This window comes from Panulirus ornatus, chromosome 14 (assembly GCF_036320965.1).
Source record: "Panulirus ornatus isolate Po-2019 chromosome 14, ASM3632096v1, whole genome shotgun sequence".
NCBI classification, from domain to species: Eukaryota; Metazoa; Arthropoda; class Malacostraca; order Decapoda; family Palinuridae; genus Panulirus; species Panulirus ornatus.
Window position 1 is genome coordinate 1,587,009 of NC_092237.1, and position 14,980 is coordinate 1,601,988.

Below are 14,980 nucleotides of genomic sequence, written 5' to 3' on the forward strand. Positions count from 1 at the left end.
GCAAACGCGGGAGACAGCGACAAAGTATAAAAAAAAAAAAAAAAAAAAAAAAAATGTCTGTGTTTGTATATATATGTATATGTTGAAATGTTTAGGTATTTATATGTGCGAGTGTGGACGTGTATGTGTATACATGTGTATGTGGGTGGGTTGGGTCATTCTTTCGTCTGTTTCCTTGCACTACTATGTCTCTAACACAATGACAAAGTATAACAAAATAAAAATTATTTTTTTCCTTATCATACTTTGTCGCTGTCTCCCATGTTAGCGAGGTAGCACAAGGAAACAGAAGAAAGAATGGCCTAACCCACCCACATACACCTGTATATATATACATGTCCACACATGCACATATACATACCTATACATATCAAAGCATACATATACATACACAGACATATACATATATATATATATATATATACGTACATAACCATACTTGCTGCCTTCATACATTTCCCGTCGCCACCCTGCCACACATGAAATGGCACCCCCCTCCCATGCACGCGGGCAAGGTAGCACTAGGAAAAGACAACAAAGGCCACATTCATTCATACCCAGTCTCTAGCTGTCATGTATAATCCACTGAAACCACAGCTCCCTTTCCACATCCAGGCCCCACAAAACTTTCCATGGTTTACCCCAGACGCTTCACATGCCCTGGTTCAATCCACTGACAGCATATCGACCCATGTATACCACATCATATACTTCCCACGTATTCCCTGCGTGTCGTAGAAGGCAACTAAAAGGGGAGGGAGCAGGGGGTTGGAAATCCTCCCTTCCTGTTTTAATTTTTCCAAAAGAAGGAACAGAGAAGGGGGCCAAGTGAGGGTATTTCCTCTAAGGCTCAGTCCTCTGTTCTTAACGCTACCTCACTAATGCAGGATATGACGAATATGTATGAAAAAAAAATATATATAGACAGGAATGGATGAAGGCAGCAAGTATGAATATGTACCTGTGTATATATGTATATGTCTGTGTATGTATATATATGTATAAGTTGAAATGTATAGATATGTATATATGCGTGTGTGGGCATTTATGTATATACATGTGTATGTGGGTGGTTTGGGCCATTCCTTGTCTGTTTCCTTGCGCTAACTCGCTGATGCGGGAGAGGGCGATTAAGTATAATACATATATAGTCCTGGTTATCCCTGTGGATAGGCGAGAAAGAATACTGCCCACATATTCCCTGCATGTCGCAAACAGTGACTAAAAGGGGTGGGAGAAGATGGCTAAAAATCCTTCCCTCCTGCTTTGCTTTCCAAAAGAACAGAGAAGGGGGCCAAGTGAGGATTTTTTCCTCTAAGGCCCAGTTATCTGTCCTTGATGCTACCTCACTGATGTGGGAGGTGGCAAATATGTATGAAAAATATATACATATAGTCTTTGCGTTACTGGACTCTGCCTGCACGAGGTTAGGCCGAAAGTGAAAAACAACCTTAGGCGAGGTTGTATCATTTGATAGTACAGTCTTGTCAAAGAACTTATCACTTCAAAGGAGTTTACATTTCCCTACTACCGGAAGTAGCACAGCCTAGGGTTGCATGAACCTTTAGAAGGGTCCAGGTAAAACCAGGACTTTCACTGAAACTGGTCTTAGGGTAATCTTAAAATAAAATCAATATAAATAGTGCTTGACACAATTAGAGATTCTGGGCATGGAGACTCAAAGATAATATAAAACTTTTCAGTTTTACACTGTTAATGCAATGCCAGCTTTTTTGTAATCCAATCAGAGTAACTTTACCTACTGATAGCACAGGTATAAAAAAAAATTATGAATTGCTCACACACCTTCAGGAAGAACAGGCAACCACAGACTTTCATCTAATAAAACCATAAGGAAACAGTAGTAAATTAAAACATTTTCCTAAACCAGGCATCATCTAGCGTGATTACAAATATCTAAAAGGTGAATGAATGGTCAAAACCAAAACTTGAGCCTAGATTTTTATATAAAGAATATGAATGAATGGTCAAAACCAAAACTTGAGCCTAGATTTCTATATAAAAAAAAACTTGAATGATATATGAATCAACTTGTTAATAAAACAACACATATAATGTGTGATCATTCAGTAAATTTCTAAAAACAATGCAGAGAATGCCTGCTGATGAACTGGTGCATGTCAGTTAGGAGTCTAGATATGAGGAACCAAATAACAATGTAACAAAACATGCCATGTTTAAAAGATGAATTCCCTCTCTCACCAGTATCACAATATACTTTCATCTCCCAAACATGGTCTGGTCTTACTGTCTTTCTTCGATTTTGCTATGAGGGTTCAACTAAGGCATTTTTCCCAAACTGTCATGGACAGGTTCAAAGACAATATTGATAACTTGTAACTCAAGTCAAAGGACAACTGATCAATCTGAAAATTTAGTATCACATATTAAGAATTTTAATTCTATGCCTTAAAAACTATCAGGTATCACTTACACAATTTTGTTAAAACTCACTTTTCATGGACGATGTGTGGAGATACACATGAATATATAAAATTCAATCGCCATAACGCATTTGCTACATTCAATGTATCGTTGCTTCTTTGCAATCAAAAGCCATCATGAGCAAATACATACAATACAATGGACTTACTACATTCAACAAATCTTTATTGAATGAATAAAATCCAAATTTCTGAAAACAAATTCATTACAAGATTATAAAAATTTTGAGAAATGCATCAGAGAGTTAACTCACTTTGCTGTTCTGAAAGATATAATTTTCATATTTATTTTCCCTCTCCTTTCTCTACAAAGTAATATAACTTAGGAGCAAAGAATCAAACTTCTTGCATCATGTTCAAAAGAAGGCAAAATTTTCCCATACTTTTTTTGTTTCTTCAATTCACATTAATGCCTCCAACTTTCCTATTGTGATTTCAGTCATCTGCAAGTTAAGAAGAAATTGCTGATATGAAAACCTTACAAAAATGTACAATGATTGCATAACAGAAGTTTCAGCTTATGCCTCTACCCATACCATGCAAGTCCCTTGATATATCCAGCGAACCTCTTGACTGAAACATGTCAACAGATGGAAAAACATCATTGTAATGCAATACTGGCTGTTCTAAGTTTAAGCACCAGAAACATAAGGTGGGAAAATCAGATACCAAAATAAGAAAAAGGTTCAGTACTCAAGATATTTCTATATCCTGCCTCAACAGAATACATTCTTAAAAAATAACAATAATAATAATTCTTAACACCAAAAGTTGTCACTTCTAGTCTTACTTACACTGACATTATATATTAATAATTATCTCTACGTTGATAGTGATGTTGGGAAGGTGACCCATGAGGTTGGTTGTTGAAGCGAGAACTATGAACCCGACCACGGCTGCCAGGGTGCTTTCTTAAGTTGAATCTATCAAGAAGACCATATTTCAGTTCCTGTTTTACAAACTCGAAGCATCATGAAAAAAATCTATGCATTATTCTAAATTCATTCTTAGTCAAAAATTATTCATAATTAGAATTATCCACGTATTTTTTCCAATGTTTAGATAGGGTGGGACAAATAACCCCTTCCCAATCATTTCCAAGGCTTCCTACCTACTCACATGGAAGTGTAAAAGACCCTACAACTTTCAGTAACACATATGACAATTTCAGCCTACTGGTATGGCTATCAATTAAGCACAGCAGATACCAATTTCTTGCACCACAAAGTAAAAATGAAAAAAGTGTGCCTCTGTCAATACACACAGGAGAAATGAAAGAGAGAAATAAAGGAGGAAAAATGGAATAAAAGGAAACAAGACAACTACTATTTGAACAGAGAGCTGAATAATCATTAAACAAATGTCATACAACTTACCAAACAACGGCAGCCCTTGTGTTAACCAGTTATTGAAAATTTCTAGTAATTAGTAATGAAACAGTGAAAAACCTGGTTATGTGCTGCCTTTAAAACTGACAAAACTACCTCCCCTCCAAAAAATAATGAATTGGGAAGCTGATCATAAATCACAGTGGACTCAGTCCATCTTTTATTTTCTTAACCTTGTTTGCCATTTCCCACATTAGCAAGGTAATGCCACATCCATTCTCTTGTTGTCTAGTATAATTCATTGTGACCACAGCCCCCTAAAAACCTTTCCTTGCTTTCCCCTTGCTACTTCATATACCCTGATTCAGTTCAGTGACAGCAAGTCCTCCCCTGTATGCCACAGCCCTCCAATACACTCTACCAAATGCATGCCTTTCACCATCCTCCATGATCAGGCCATGAGCACTCCCTTCAGATTTGTTTCACTCAAAGATAAAACATCCAGGTTCCTTTCCTCAAGCATACTACCTCCTCCAGGTCTTGTTTACATCCAAACACATTCAGACAACCCAGCCTAAGCCTTTGAGAATGATTACCGTTCCTCACTTTGCTCCTTCAGTTCTAACTTTTAGTTTCTAAATTTTAAAAGCTGAAAACAAGAAAGTCCTCCACTCCAGCCTCTCTCAATTGCCTTTTAAGAAATGCAAGAAAATCTTAGGACAGGGAGAAAAATCAAACATGACAAAAAAATTCATCCCACACCTGGTTTTCTCCTGAATTTTCAATATTCCCATTCCAAATGATAAAACATCATTCCTCTGACATCTTTATCTGAAATACTTCCAGCACTAAATAATTCACCTATCTCTGCCCATTATCCCTGGGGATAGGGGAGAAAGAATACTTCCCACGTATTCCCTGCGTGTCGTAGAAGGTGACTAAAGGGAGGAAGCGGGGGGCTGGAAATCCTCCCCTATCATTTTTGATTTTCCAAAAGAAGGAACAGAGAGGGGGGGGCCATGTGAGGATTTCCCTCAAAGGCTCAGTCCTCTGTTCTTAATGCTACCTCGCTAATGCAGGAGATGGCAAATAGCATGAAAAAAAATCTCTGTCCATATCTCCTGCAGTTTATCTCTTCTTGTACCTTGAACAATGACCTATCATGTACCTTTTTAACCAACTTATCATCTGTTGTGTGTCTATCTGGCCACCTTAAAATCAAAGTATCCATGCATCTTTCCATCAATTTTCTTACATATTTTTCTCCTGTACCTATTCATTACTTTTATCTACTTTCCTTAAACCAACTATACTGCATATACATTACCTATCTGAACCTACAAAATTAAGCATTTACATCTATACATCAGAACTGGAACATGAATATATTTTTCTCCTGTACTTGTTCATTACATTACTGTTATCTACTTTCCTCAAACCAACAATACTGCATATACATTACTTATCTGAACCTACAAAATTAAGCATTTATCTTTTCTTGTACCTTGAACAATGACCCATCATGTATCTTTTCAGCCAACTTATCATCTGTTGTGTGTCTATCTGGCCACCTTAAAATCATAGCATCCATGCATCTTTCCATCAATTTTCTTACATGTTTTTCTCCTGTACTTATTCAATACTTTTATCTACTTTCTTTAAACCAACTATATTGCATATACATTACCTATCTGAACCTACAAAATTAAGCATTTACATCTATACATCAGAACTGGAACGTGAACATATTTTTCTCCTGTGCTTATTCATTACTTTTATCTACTTTCCTTAAACCAACTATACTGCATATACATTACTTACCTGAACCCACAAAATTAAGCGTTTACACCTATTCATCAAAACTGGAAGGTAAACTCAACCACACAAGCATCTTGAACAATCCACACTCATGTTCTTCCAATTAACCAAAGCTTTCTTTGCACCTCTAGTTCTTCCTTTCATGACTACACCCAACTTCAGCTTTCTACAAACATCTTTACTAATCATTAACACCAAATTCCTATACCATGAAAAACTATATTTTCTCCATCTAAAGTTATAATGCACTAAGATTACCCATCTCTTTCAAAAAAAAAAATCTTCCCCTTATTCACACTTACTTAAAACATCAACCTCTTAAACACACACACACACACACACACAAACCATCAAGGTGATACCATTCTAACTAAACACTCTGACTCAGTTAACAGAACAGCATCATCAGTATGGGAAAACTGTAATAATTTCCAATCTGTTCCACCATGGCTCAGCAACAGGCCACCCAAGTCACTTACCATAATAGCTAATTATAAAAACAAACCATAATAACATAGCCAAGCTTTGACATTTACATCTGCTTCAAAGCACCCACTCATAACTCTCTCGTAGATCTACACTCACATAAAAATTACTTCCAATAAAAAAAACTGTTCACTTCATGTGTCAGAATTCATCAGTGCTTTGCTAATTTTTACCAATGCTTAACCAACTTTCCTAAATCTATCAGTGCATACAATTTCTTTCTCTTGGAACTTTCTTCATTACTTCCCACACTGCAAAAATGTTGTCTATACAACCTCTTCCCTTCTAAACCCATGTAGCATTTCATATGTGATGGGTTTACTATTCCTTTTACCATGATCAATTACAATCTTATCATATCCCCTGGCATCTATCCTAAACATGATTTTTCACTAAATCTTACAATCATTATACTTCCTTTACTTTTACACAGCAAAACCATCACTAACTTTGTCTAATCATCATGCACATAAAGGCAAGGTTATTAGGTTCAGCATGGTTGAGGGACAAGTTAGTTGGGATGTACATTTGAAGGGAGAACACTGGAGGAAGTGAAGTGTTTTAGATATCCACAAATACACATGGCAGTGAATGGAACCATGGAAGTGGAAGTGAGTCAAAGGGTGGGGGATGGGGCAAAGGTTCTGAGAGTGCTGAAGTGTGTGTGGAAAGAGAGGACTTTATCTGGGAGGGCAAACAGGGATATGTATGAAAGAATGGTGGTCCTAACAATCCTACATGCTTGCAAGGTATGGGCTATGGATAGGATTGTAGAGAAGAGGGCGGATGAGTTGGAAATTAAATATTTGAGGACAATGTGAGGTGTGAGGTGGTTTGATCAAATAAGTAATGAAAGGGTAAGAGAGATGTGTGGTAATAAAAAGTGTGGATGAGATAGCAGAAGAGGGTGTGTTGAAATGGTTTGGACATATGGAAAGAATGAGTGAGGAAAGATTACAGAGGATGTATGTGTCAGAAGAGGAGGGAACAAGGATAATGAGGAGACCAAATTGGAGATGGAAGGATGGAGTGAAAAAGATTTTGAGTAATCAGGACCTGAACATGCAGGAGGGTGTAAAGCATGCACAGAATAGAGTGAATTGGAATGAATGTGGTACAGTGGGGTCAACAAGCTGTCAAAGGACTGAACCATGGCAAGTGAAATGTCTGGGATAAACCATGGAAAGGTCTGTGGGAGATATTGTTTTGATGCATTTTATGTACATAAGACAGCTCTTGTATGGATGTGAGTGGATGTGGCCTTTCTTCATCAGTTTCCTGGTGCTACCTCACTGACAGAGAGTGATGATCAGGTGTTGGGGAGGAGAGAAGAATGTATATGTTTTCATTTTTTCTTTTCTATTCTGCATTTTTGCTGTCTCCTGTGGGGCAGTGTGGCATCAGGAATGGTTGACAGTGAGCAAGTATGAATATGTACATGTGTACGTATGTGTATATTCATGTATATGTACATATGTATGTATATGTACAAGTGTAAGCATATATGCATATATATGTGACTGTGAGCAGATGTGCCTTTCTCAGTCTGTATCCTGACACTACCTCGTTACAGTGGGAAAGGGCGATCAAGTATGAAAAAAAGACTTCTAAATCCTACCCATAATTCTATTTGTTCACAACCATTTTCTTTCACATACTTAGGATTATTTTCTTTAGCAACATTCACTGCATACTACACAAAGGTTTCATATATTCTAAGATCTTTATATTTTCCATTACAATAATTCCTTTCTCTGATTTCATAATTTTCATTACATCTGCCATTTTCTGTCTTCTCTTGCTTCTTTACTTTTAAAGAACCCTAAGTGTATTCCTGGAGGGATGTCTGATCATTATCTTGTGGAGGCTAAGGTGAAGATTTGTATGGGTTTTCAGAAAAGAAGAGTGAATGTTGGGGTGAAGAGGGTGGTGAGAGTAAGTGAGCTTGGGAAGGAGACTTGTGTGAGGAAGTACCAGGAGAGACTGAGTACAGAATGGAAAAAGGTGAGAACAATGGAAGTAAGGGGAGTGGGGGAGGAATGGGATGTATTTAGGGAATCAGTGATGGATTGTGCAAAAGATGCTTGTGGCATGAGAAGAGTGGGAGGTGGGTTGATTAGAAAGGGTAGTGAGTGGTGGGGTGAAGAAGTAAGAGTATTAGTGAAAGAGAAGAGAGAGGCATTTGGACGATTTTTGCAGGGAAAAAATGAAATTGAGTGGGAGATGTATAAAAGAAAGAGACAGGAGGTCAAGAGAAAGGTGCAAGAGGTGAAAAAAAGGGCAAATGAGAGTTGGGGTGAGAGAGTATCATTAAATTTTAGGGAGAATAAAAAGATGTTCTCGAAGGAGGTAAATAAAGTGCGTGAGACAAGGGAGCAAATGGGAACTTCAGTGAAGGGCGCAAATGGGGAGGTGATAACAAGTAGTGGTGATGTGAGAAGGAGATGGAGTGAGTATTTTGAAGGTTTGTTGAATGTGTTTGATGATAGAGTGGCAGATATAGGGTGTTTTGGTCGAGGTGGTGTGCAAAGTGCAAGGGTTAGGGAAAATGATTTGGTAAACAGAGAAGAGGTAGTAAAAGCTTTGCGGAAGATGAAAGCCGGCAAGGCAGCAGGTTTGGATGGTATTGCAGTGGAATTTATTAAAAAAGGGGGTGACTGTATTGTTGACTGGTTGGTAAGGTTATTTAATGTATGTATGACTCATGGTGAGGTGCCTGAGGATTGGCGGAATGCGTGCATAGTGCCATTGTACAAAGGCAAAGGGGATAAGAGTGAGTGCTCAAATTACAGAGGTATAAGTTTGTTGAGTATTCCTGGCAAATTATATGGGAGGGTATTGATTGAGAGGGTGAAGGCATGTACAGAGCATCAGATTGGGGAAGAGCAGTGTGGTTTCAGAAGTGGTAGACGATGTGTGGATCAGGTGTTTGCTTTGAAGAATGTATGTGAGAAATACATAGAAAAGCAAATGGATTTGTATGTAGCATTTATGGATCTGGAGAAGGCATATGATAGAGTTGATAGAGATGCTCTGTGGAAGGTATTAAGAATGTATGGTGTGGGAGGCAAGTTGTTAGAAGCAGTGAAAAGTTTTTATCGAGGATGTAAGGCATGTGTACGTGTAGGAAGAGATGAAAGTGATTGGTTCTCAGTGAATGTAGGTTTGCGGCAGGGGTGTGCGATGTCTCCATGGTTGTTTAATTTGTTTATGGATGGGGTTGTTAGGGAGGTGAATGCAAGAGTTTTGGAAAGACGGGCAAGTATGAAGTCTGTTGGGATGAGAGAGCTTGGGAAGTGAGTCAGTTGTTGTTCGCTGATGATACAGCGCTGGTGGCTGATTCATGTGAGAAACTGCAGAAGCTGGTGACTGAGTTTGGTAAAGTGTGTGAAAGAAGAAATTTAAGAGTAAATGTGAATAAGAGCACGGTTATTAGGTACAGTAGGGTTGAGGGTCAAGTCAATTGGGAGGTGAGTTTGAATGGAGAAAAACTGGAGGAAGTGAGGTGTTTTAGATATCTGGGAGTGGATCTGGCAGTGGATGGAACCATGGAAGCGGAAGTGGATCATAGGGTGGGGGAGGGGGCGAAAATTCTGGGAGCCTTGAAGAATGTGTGGAAGTCGAGAACATTATCTCGGAAAGCAAAAATGGGTATGTTCGAAGGAATAGTGGTTCCAACAATGTTGTAAGGTTGCGAGGTGTGGACTATGGATAGAGTTGTGCGCAGGAGGATGGATGTGCTGGAAATGAGATGTTTGAGGACAATGTGTGGTGTGAGGTGGTTTGATTGAGTAAGTAACGTAAGGGTAAGAGAGATGTGTGGAAATAAAAAGAGCGTGGTTGAGAGAGCAGAAGAGGGTGTTTTGAAATGGTTTGGTCACATGGAGAGAATGAGTGAGGAAAGATTGACCAAGAGGATATATGTGTTGGAGGTGGAGGGAACGAGGAGAAGAGGGAGACCAAGTTGGAGGTGGAAAGATGGAGTGAAAAAGATTTTGTGTGATTGGGGCCTGAACATGCAGGAGGGTGAAAGGAGGGCAAGGAATAGAGTGAATTGGAGCGATGTGGTATACCGGGGTTGACGTGCTGTCAGTGGATTGAATCAAGGCATGTGAAGCGTCTGGGGTAAACCATGGAAAGCTGTGTAGGTATGTATATTTGCGTGTGTGGACGTATGCATATACATGTGTATGGGGGTGGGTTGGGCCATTTCTTTCGTCTGTTTCCTTGCGCTACCTCGCAAACGCAGGAGACAGCGACAAAGCAAAAAAAAAAAAAAAAAAAAAAAGTGTATTCCTCATTACTTTCACACATTCTCTTTTAATAATGCAAGTGGATACTGGTTCACTTGTAATAAACGAACCAGGCATGAAGAATCATTCAGTAAATGTGTCCAAAAATGATGCTGGAATTTCACACATAGCACCTGTGAGTGTAGTGGCAGGCAGATGGTAAAATTCTTATAGATTTTATGTACATCAACCCACCCCCAATATGCAAAAAGATGAAATGACACAAAAACAGAATCATGGGAACATACCTTTCACGGTCACATTCCATATCTTCTAATCGTTGCGTAAGAGCTAATTTTTGTTGTATGGCCATGCGCAAGAGTGAGTTAAGTGTCTTCTTCTCCTCTTCTGCAGCCACAAGCTGTCGCTGTACTTCATCCAGCTGTGTCACATATTCCTCACATCGGGCAGCAAACATTGCACGAAGACCTAGTTTTGGAAAATACTTATCAAAATTTCAACTTTGTGTACAAAAGACTTAATTTCATACTGTCAGTACAGGTGGTTCATAATGTATCAGGTTCAACAGAAAAAAAATATGCAAGGCTTACTCAGTCTTTGAACAACTTTGTGTACAAAAGACTTAATTTCATACCGTCAATACAGGTGGTTCATAATGTATCAGGTTCAACAGAAAAAAAATATGAAAGGCTTGCCTCAGTCTTTGAACAAAGAAAGGAATCAAAGGCATGCAAGGCTTGGCTCAGTCTTTGAACAACGAAGGAATCAAAGGCATATGTCTTCATTATGCATTGGTTATAACAATGATATTGGTTTATGATTGGTAAGCTCTGGGCTTACATGAAAAAGAGTCACTATGTATAGTAGTCTGACTTTCCAATTTACTTGTATTTTCCCTACCACTCTAAAATATTTTAAAAAATGTATGACTCTATGGTTCACTGTTAAGTAAAAATACCTACTTATATAATGCTAATGATAAAAATTCATACCTAATAATTCCATTATCACTTATAGAGGTATCACCTGCACACCTTTTATTCTTCATACTAAAACCCTCATTACATACCTTTCAATCTTATATCAAACAAAAAATTTTATCAACTTTAAATTCATTGACACACTTATAAAATGTAAAAATTGTATGAGAGATCTGGTATGGCAAGGAATGCAAAGGGAATGAAAAGTGGAGTGGCAGAGTAGGTGAAATGTAATACTTTATGGTGGTTTGGCACGTGGAAAGAATGCAAGACTATGAGTTTACAAGAGTGTATGATAGTGCAATTAAAGGGGTTGGTGTGAGCAGATGACCACCTGTGGCATGGAAAAAGAGTGTAAGAATACTAGACAGAGAAAAATAGGGGAGGAATGCATGGAATGGTGTTTGCCAGGAGACATGCAAGGAAAAGTGGAATCTCTTTTGCTGTGGCCACTCCCTTGATAGGAGTTCCCAGTGGGAACACAAATTAGAGATATACATAGATAGATAGAAGAAATGCCGATTCATTCCACTCAATAACTGAGTTTTCTATCATGTTCTCAAACACTGTAAGAAAGAACCTCTACACTATAACACCTACCAATCTCAACATCTCCAATGTTCCATTCAATCCCACGTCCTACTATTATTTCCTTTCATCAAAGCTCTCCTTAACTTTCCTTTATCCAGCCTAGCTCATGCTCTCAAACTATAAACCTGGTTCTAATGACACACAAAAATGGATATCAATGTCATTCTAAAATTGAATTTTCAAAGAGATGCCTCTACCTTATAAGCCACAAAATTCCAATAAATAACGTCACTGTATTATCCAATTAATCACCCCTCTTCTTCATTTACACACTTTTTCTAATCCTGGCATATCTATTTTCATGAAATGGACAATACCTCATAATAATTCATATGCTTTTTAAATTCTGTAGCAATATTTCAGCTCTACTTCTAACATCACTGTTTCCTGTTATACCCTTTTCAAATCCCAACCATCTACAGTGTACACTGATCAGTTCACTTTTTCTCAAGTATGTCAATGAGATCCTAAACTCCACGCATATGTCAAACTGCTATTCATAACTCAGTGAATCTATGCTCTCACCATTTATAGCAGATCTCACTCAAAGTCCACTGCATTACTAACTTTTATTTCTGAATCTTTTAACACTTTTACTGCAGCAATCATAAAGTCCAGGGGCATTCTGCAAGCAGGATATTCTCAAATACCCTAAACAAAAAATCTCATTAGATGTGTTATTATGATTAAATAAAATGTAATTTTCAAAAGGCAATGTTATACAACTTAACCTGATGAGAGAGTTTGTTTATGTCCTTTAAACAGCCATACAAATAAAATACTCCAAAAATATTTTCAGGCATATGTAGTAAAATGTAGAGAGTGTAGTGATTTGATTGGGTAAGCAAAGAGAGGGTAAGAGAGATAGTTGGTTATAAGAGTCTGGTAGAGAAAGCAGAGGAGAGTGTGCTCAAATAATTTGGACACATGGAAAGAACGAGTAAAAAAATGGTTAACAAAGAGGATATATGTGTCAAAAGTGGAGGGAACGAGGACAATGGGGAGACCAAACTGGACACGGGAGGATGGAGTGAAAAAAATTTTGAGCAATCGGAGCCTGAACATGTAGGAGGGTGTACGGGACAGAATTAATTGGAATGATGTAGAATACTGGGGTTGACATGTTGTCAGTGGACTGAATCAGGGGTACTGAAATATCTGGGGTAAGTTATGGAAAAGTCTGCTGGGCCTGGTTGTGGATACAGAGGTGTGATTTCAGTGCATTACATATGACAGTTAGAGAATGGATGTGAGCAGATGTGGCCTTTCTTCATTTGTTCCTAGTGCTATCTTACTAACACGGCAAATGGTTATCAAGTATGAAAAAAAAAGTGTAGTGAAACGAGTGGTATTTTGTTTTTCTGTCACGAACACATGTGATTACAAAGAGTCTTCCTCAATAATACCTATCATCGAAAAGCATAACAAGAACCTACAAGTAAAAGAAAAACAGGATGAAGAGATAAAATTATTTTCTGTAAAGATTTGCATATAAAACTTGAATTCATAAAGAGTATGAAGTACAAAGACTACAGTAAAAACAGCCCTATAGCACTGCTCTCCCCTATTCCTTCCTACATCTGAGGTTGTGTTACATATAATACTAATTTTCAGAGTTTCAGTAATCAAATATATCCTATGTAGGTGAATAATAAATACTCACTTGAGAATGTGGCAGCATCCTCCTTTAGAAGTCGTAGTTCATTGCGCAACTTCATCATCGTCTCAGAAACTATACTTTTCTCTGTCTCATATTTAGATTTCAGATTAGCTAAAGCAACCTGGAGGGATTGTGAATTTCATATTACTCTCTTGCACACATATCAGTCCAAAAAAAATACATTGCATGAACATACATTTTTGTGTCATATCCACAATTTCCTTACAAAGTCTTGAATTGCTTAAATTATGAGCTTCTGAAACAAAAAACTGCAAATACATCTACACTTTAAGGACTCTGTGGAGTCCGTTTCTCTATCAAAAGTAATTCTTAACACTTGTCAAGACATTAATGAATAAAAGGATTTCTACATTAAATATCTAGAAATCTCTTACTCTAATATAATTAGAAGCTGGAAATATTACCTCAGCGGTTTGCTTGTTGGCCTTTAAGACAGTTCGCAGAGTGGCAATCTGCTCTCTCTTTGTGGACAGCAAAGACTTGAGCTTAATCACTTGTTCCTGCAACTCCTGAACCTCACTCTCACTCAGTCCACCTGAGAATATATAGAAATTCAGTTCAGCTATTGTGTGTTACCTAGTAAGTTGTGTATAATTCTTTTTTCAATGTACATTAATCCAAAAGTTATGAGGGACTGGACTATGCATCTCACTAAAATGGTTTACAGGACAAATAACCTGCATAATTTAGGGATTCTCTTCAGAAATCTAATATTTCTAACTCTTACTTTAACAATGAAATGATAGGAATTTTCTTATCTATGACTGAGCAAGTGCTGTTGCCTTTAAAATCTTAAGCTTTAATAAATTTTTGAGTACTTTTTATCATTCTTTCCCTCATTTCTAAGTCTTATGAGCATTACACCTCAGAGTAAATGGAGCAATCATAGCAAGCCATTGCAATCTTATCATTTTTCTGCAATTCACTTTATTTGTGCAAATATGTATCTGCCTATACCATCAACCACTCACATATCAAAGACAACACATTTTCTATAAACTTTATCTAAAGCTTTTCATAATCATAAAAAGTATATATACATTTCCCTACTTTCATCTTCTTTCAAATAAACACAACTGTAATCAAAATCTGGATGAACTTTTTCCTATTAATCACAGCTATTCTCACATTAAAACCAATGAAAATTACTCACTATCAGAAGCAGCAGACTCTCTGACAAGACCCTTCTCCTTGCTCAACTCTATGGTATGTTCTACTGATTTCTTAAGGTGTCGAATTTGGTCCACTATCGTGTCCACAATCTCACGAACTGCTATTGGATCACTATTGTCCACCTGAAGGAAGTAGCTGATTTTGAAGAACCAGAATATCAAACAAATACTAGCTCAGAGTTATTCATAGTTACCCAAGACATAAT

The 14,980-nt window shown here is 37.6% G+C and overlaps 1 protein-coding gene across 2 annotated transcripts in view; it reads right to left on the reverse strand.

The window, feature by feature from the left end:
• Positions 1-402: 402 nt before the first annotated feature.
• BicD (protein bicaudal D) overlaps positions 403-14,980 on the reverse strand; it is a 106,255-nt gene continuing 91,677 nt past the window's right edge. The window contains exons 11-16 of one of the 2 annotated variants that reach the window (XM_071669276.1): positions 14,756-14,897; positions 14,007-14,137; positions 13,585-13,702; positions 10,638-10,818; positions 3,260-3,388; positions 403-2,908 (exon numbers count right to left, since the gene is read on the reverse strand). In XM_071669276.1, coding sequence (XP_071525377.1) covers positions 3,274-3,388; positions 10,638-10,818; positions 13,585-13,702; positions 14,007-14,137; positions 14,756-14,897 — 687 coding nt within the window. In that variant the 3' untranslated portion in view covers positions 403-2,908; positions 3,260-3,273. Of the gene's footprint in view, positions 3,389-10,637; positions 10,819-13,584; positions 13,703-14,006; positions 14,138-14,755; positions 14,898-14,980 lie in introns of both variants that reach the window. The other variant, XM_071669275.1, reaches the window with a different exon arrangement.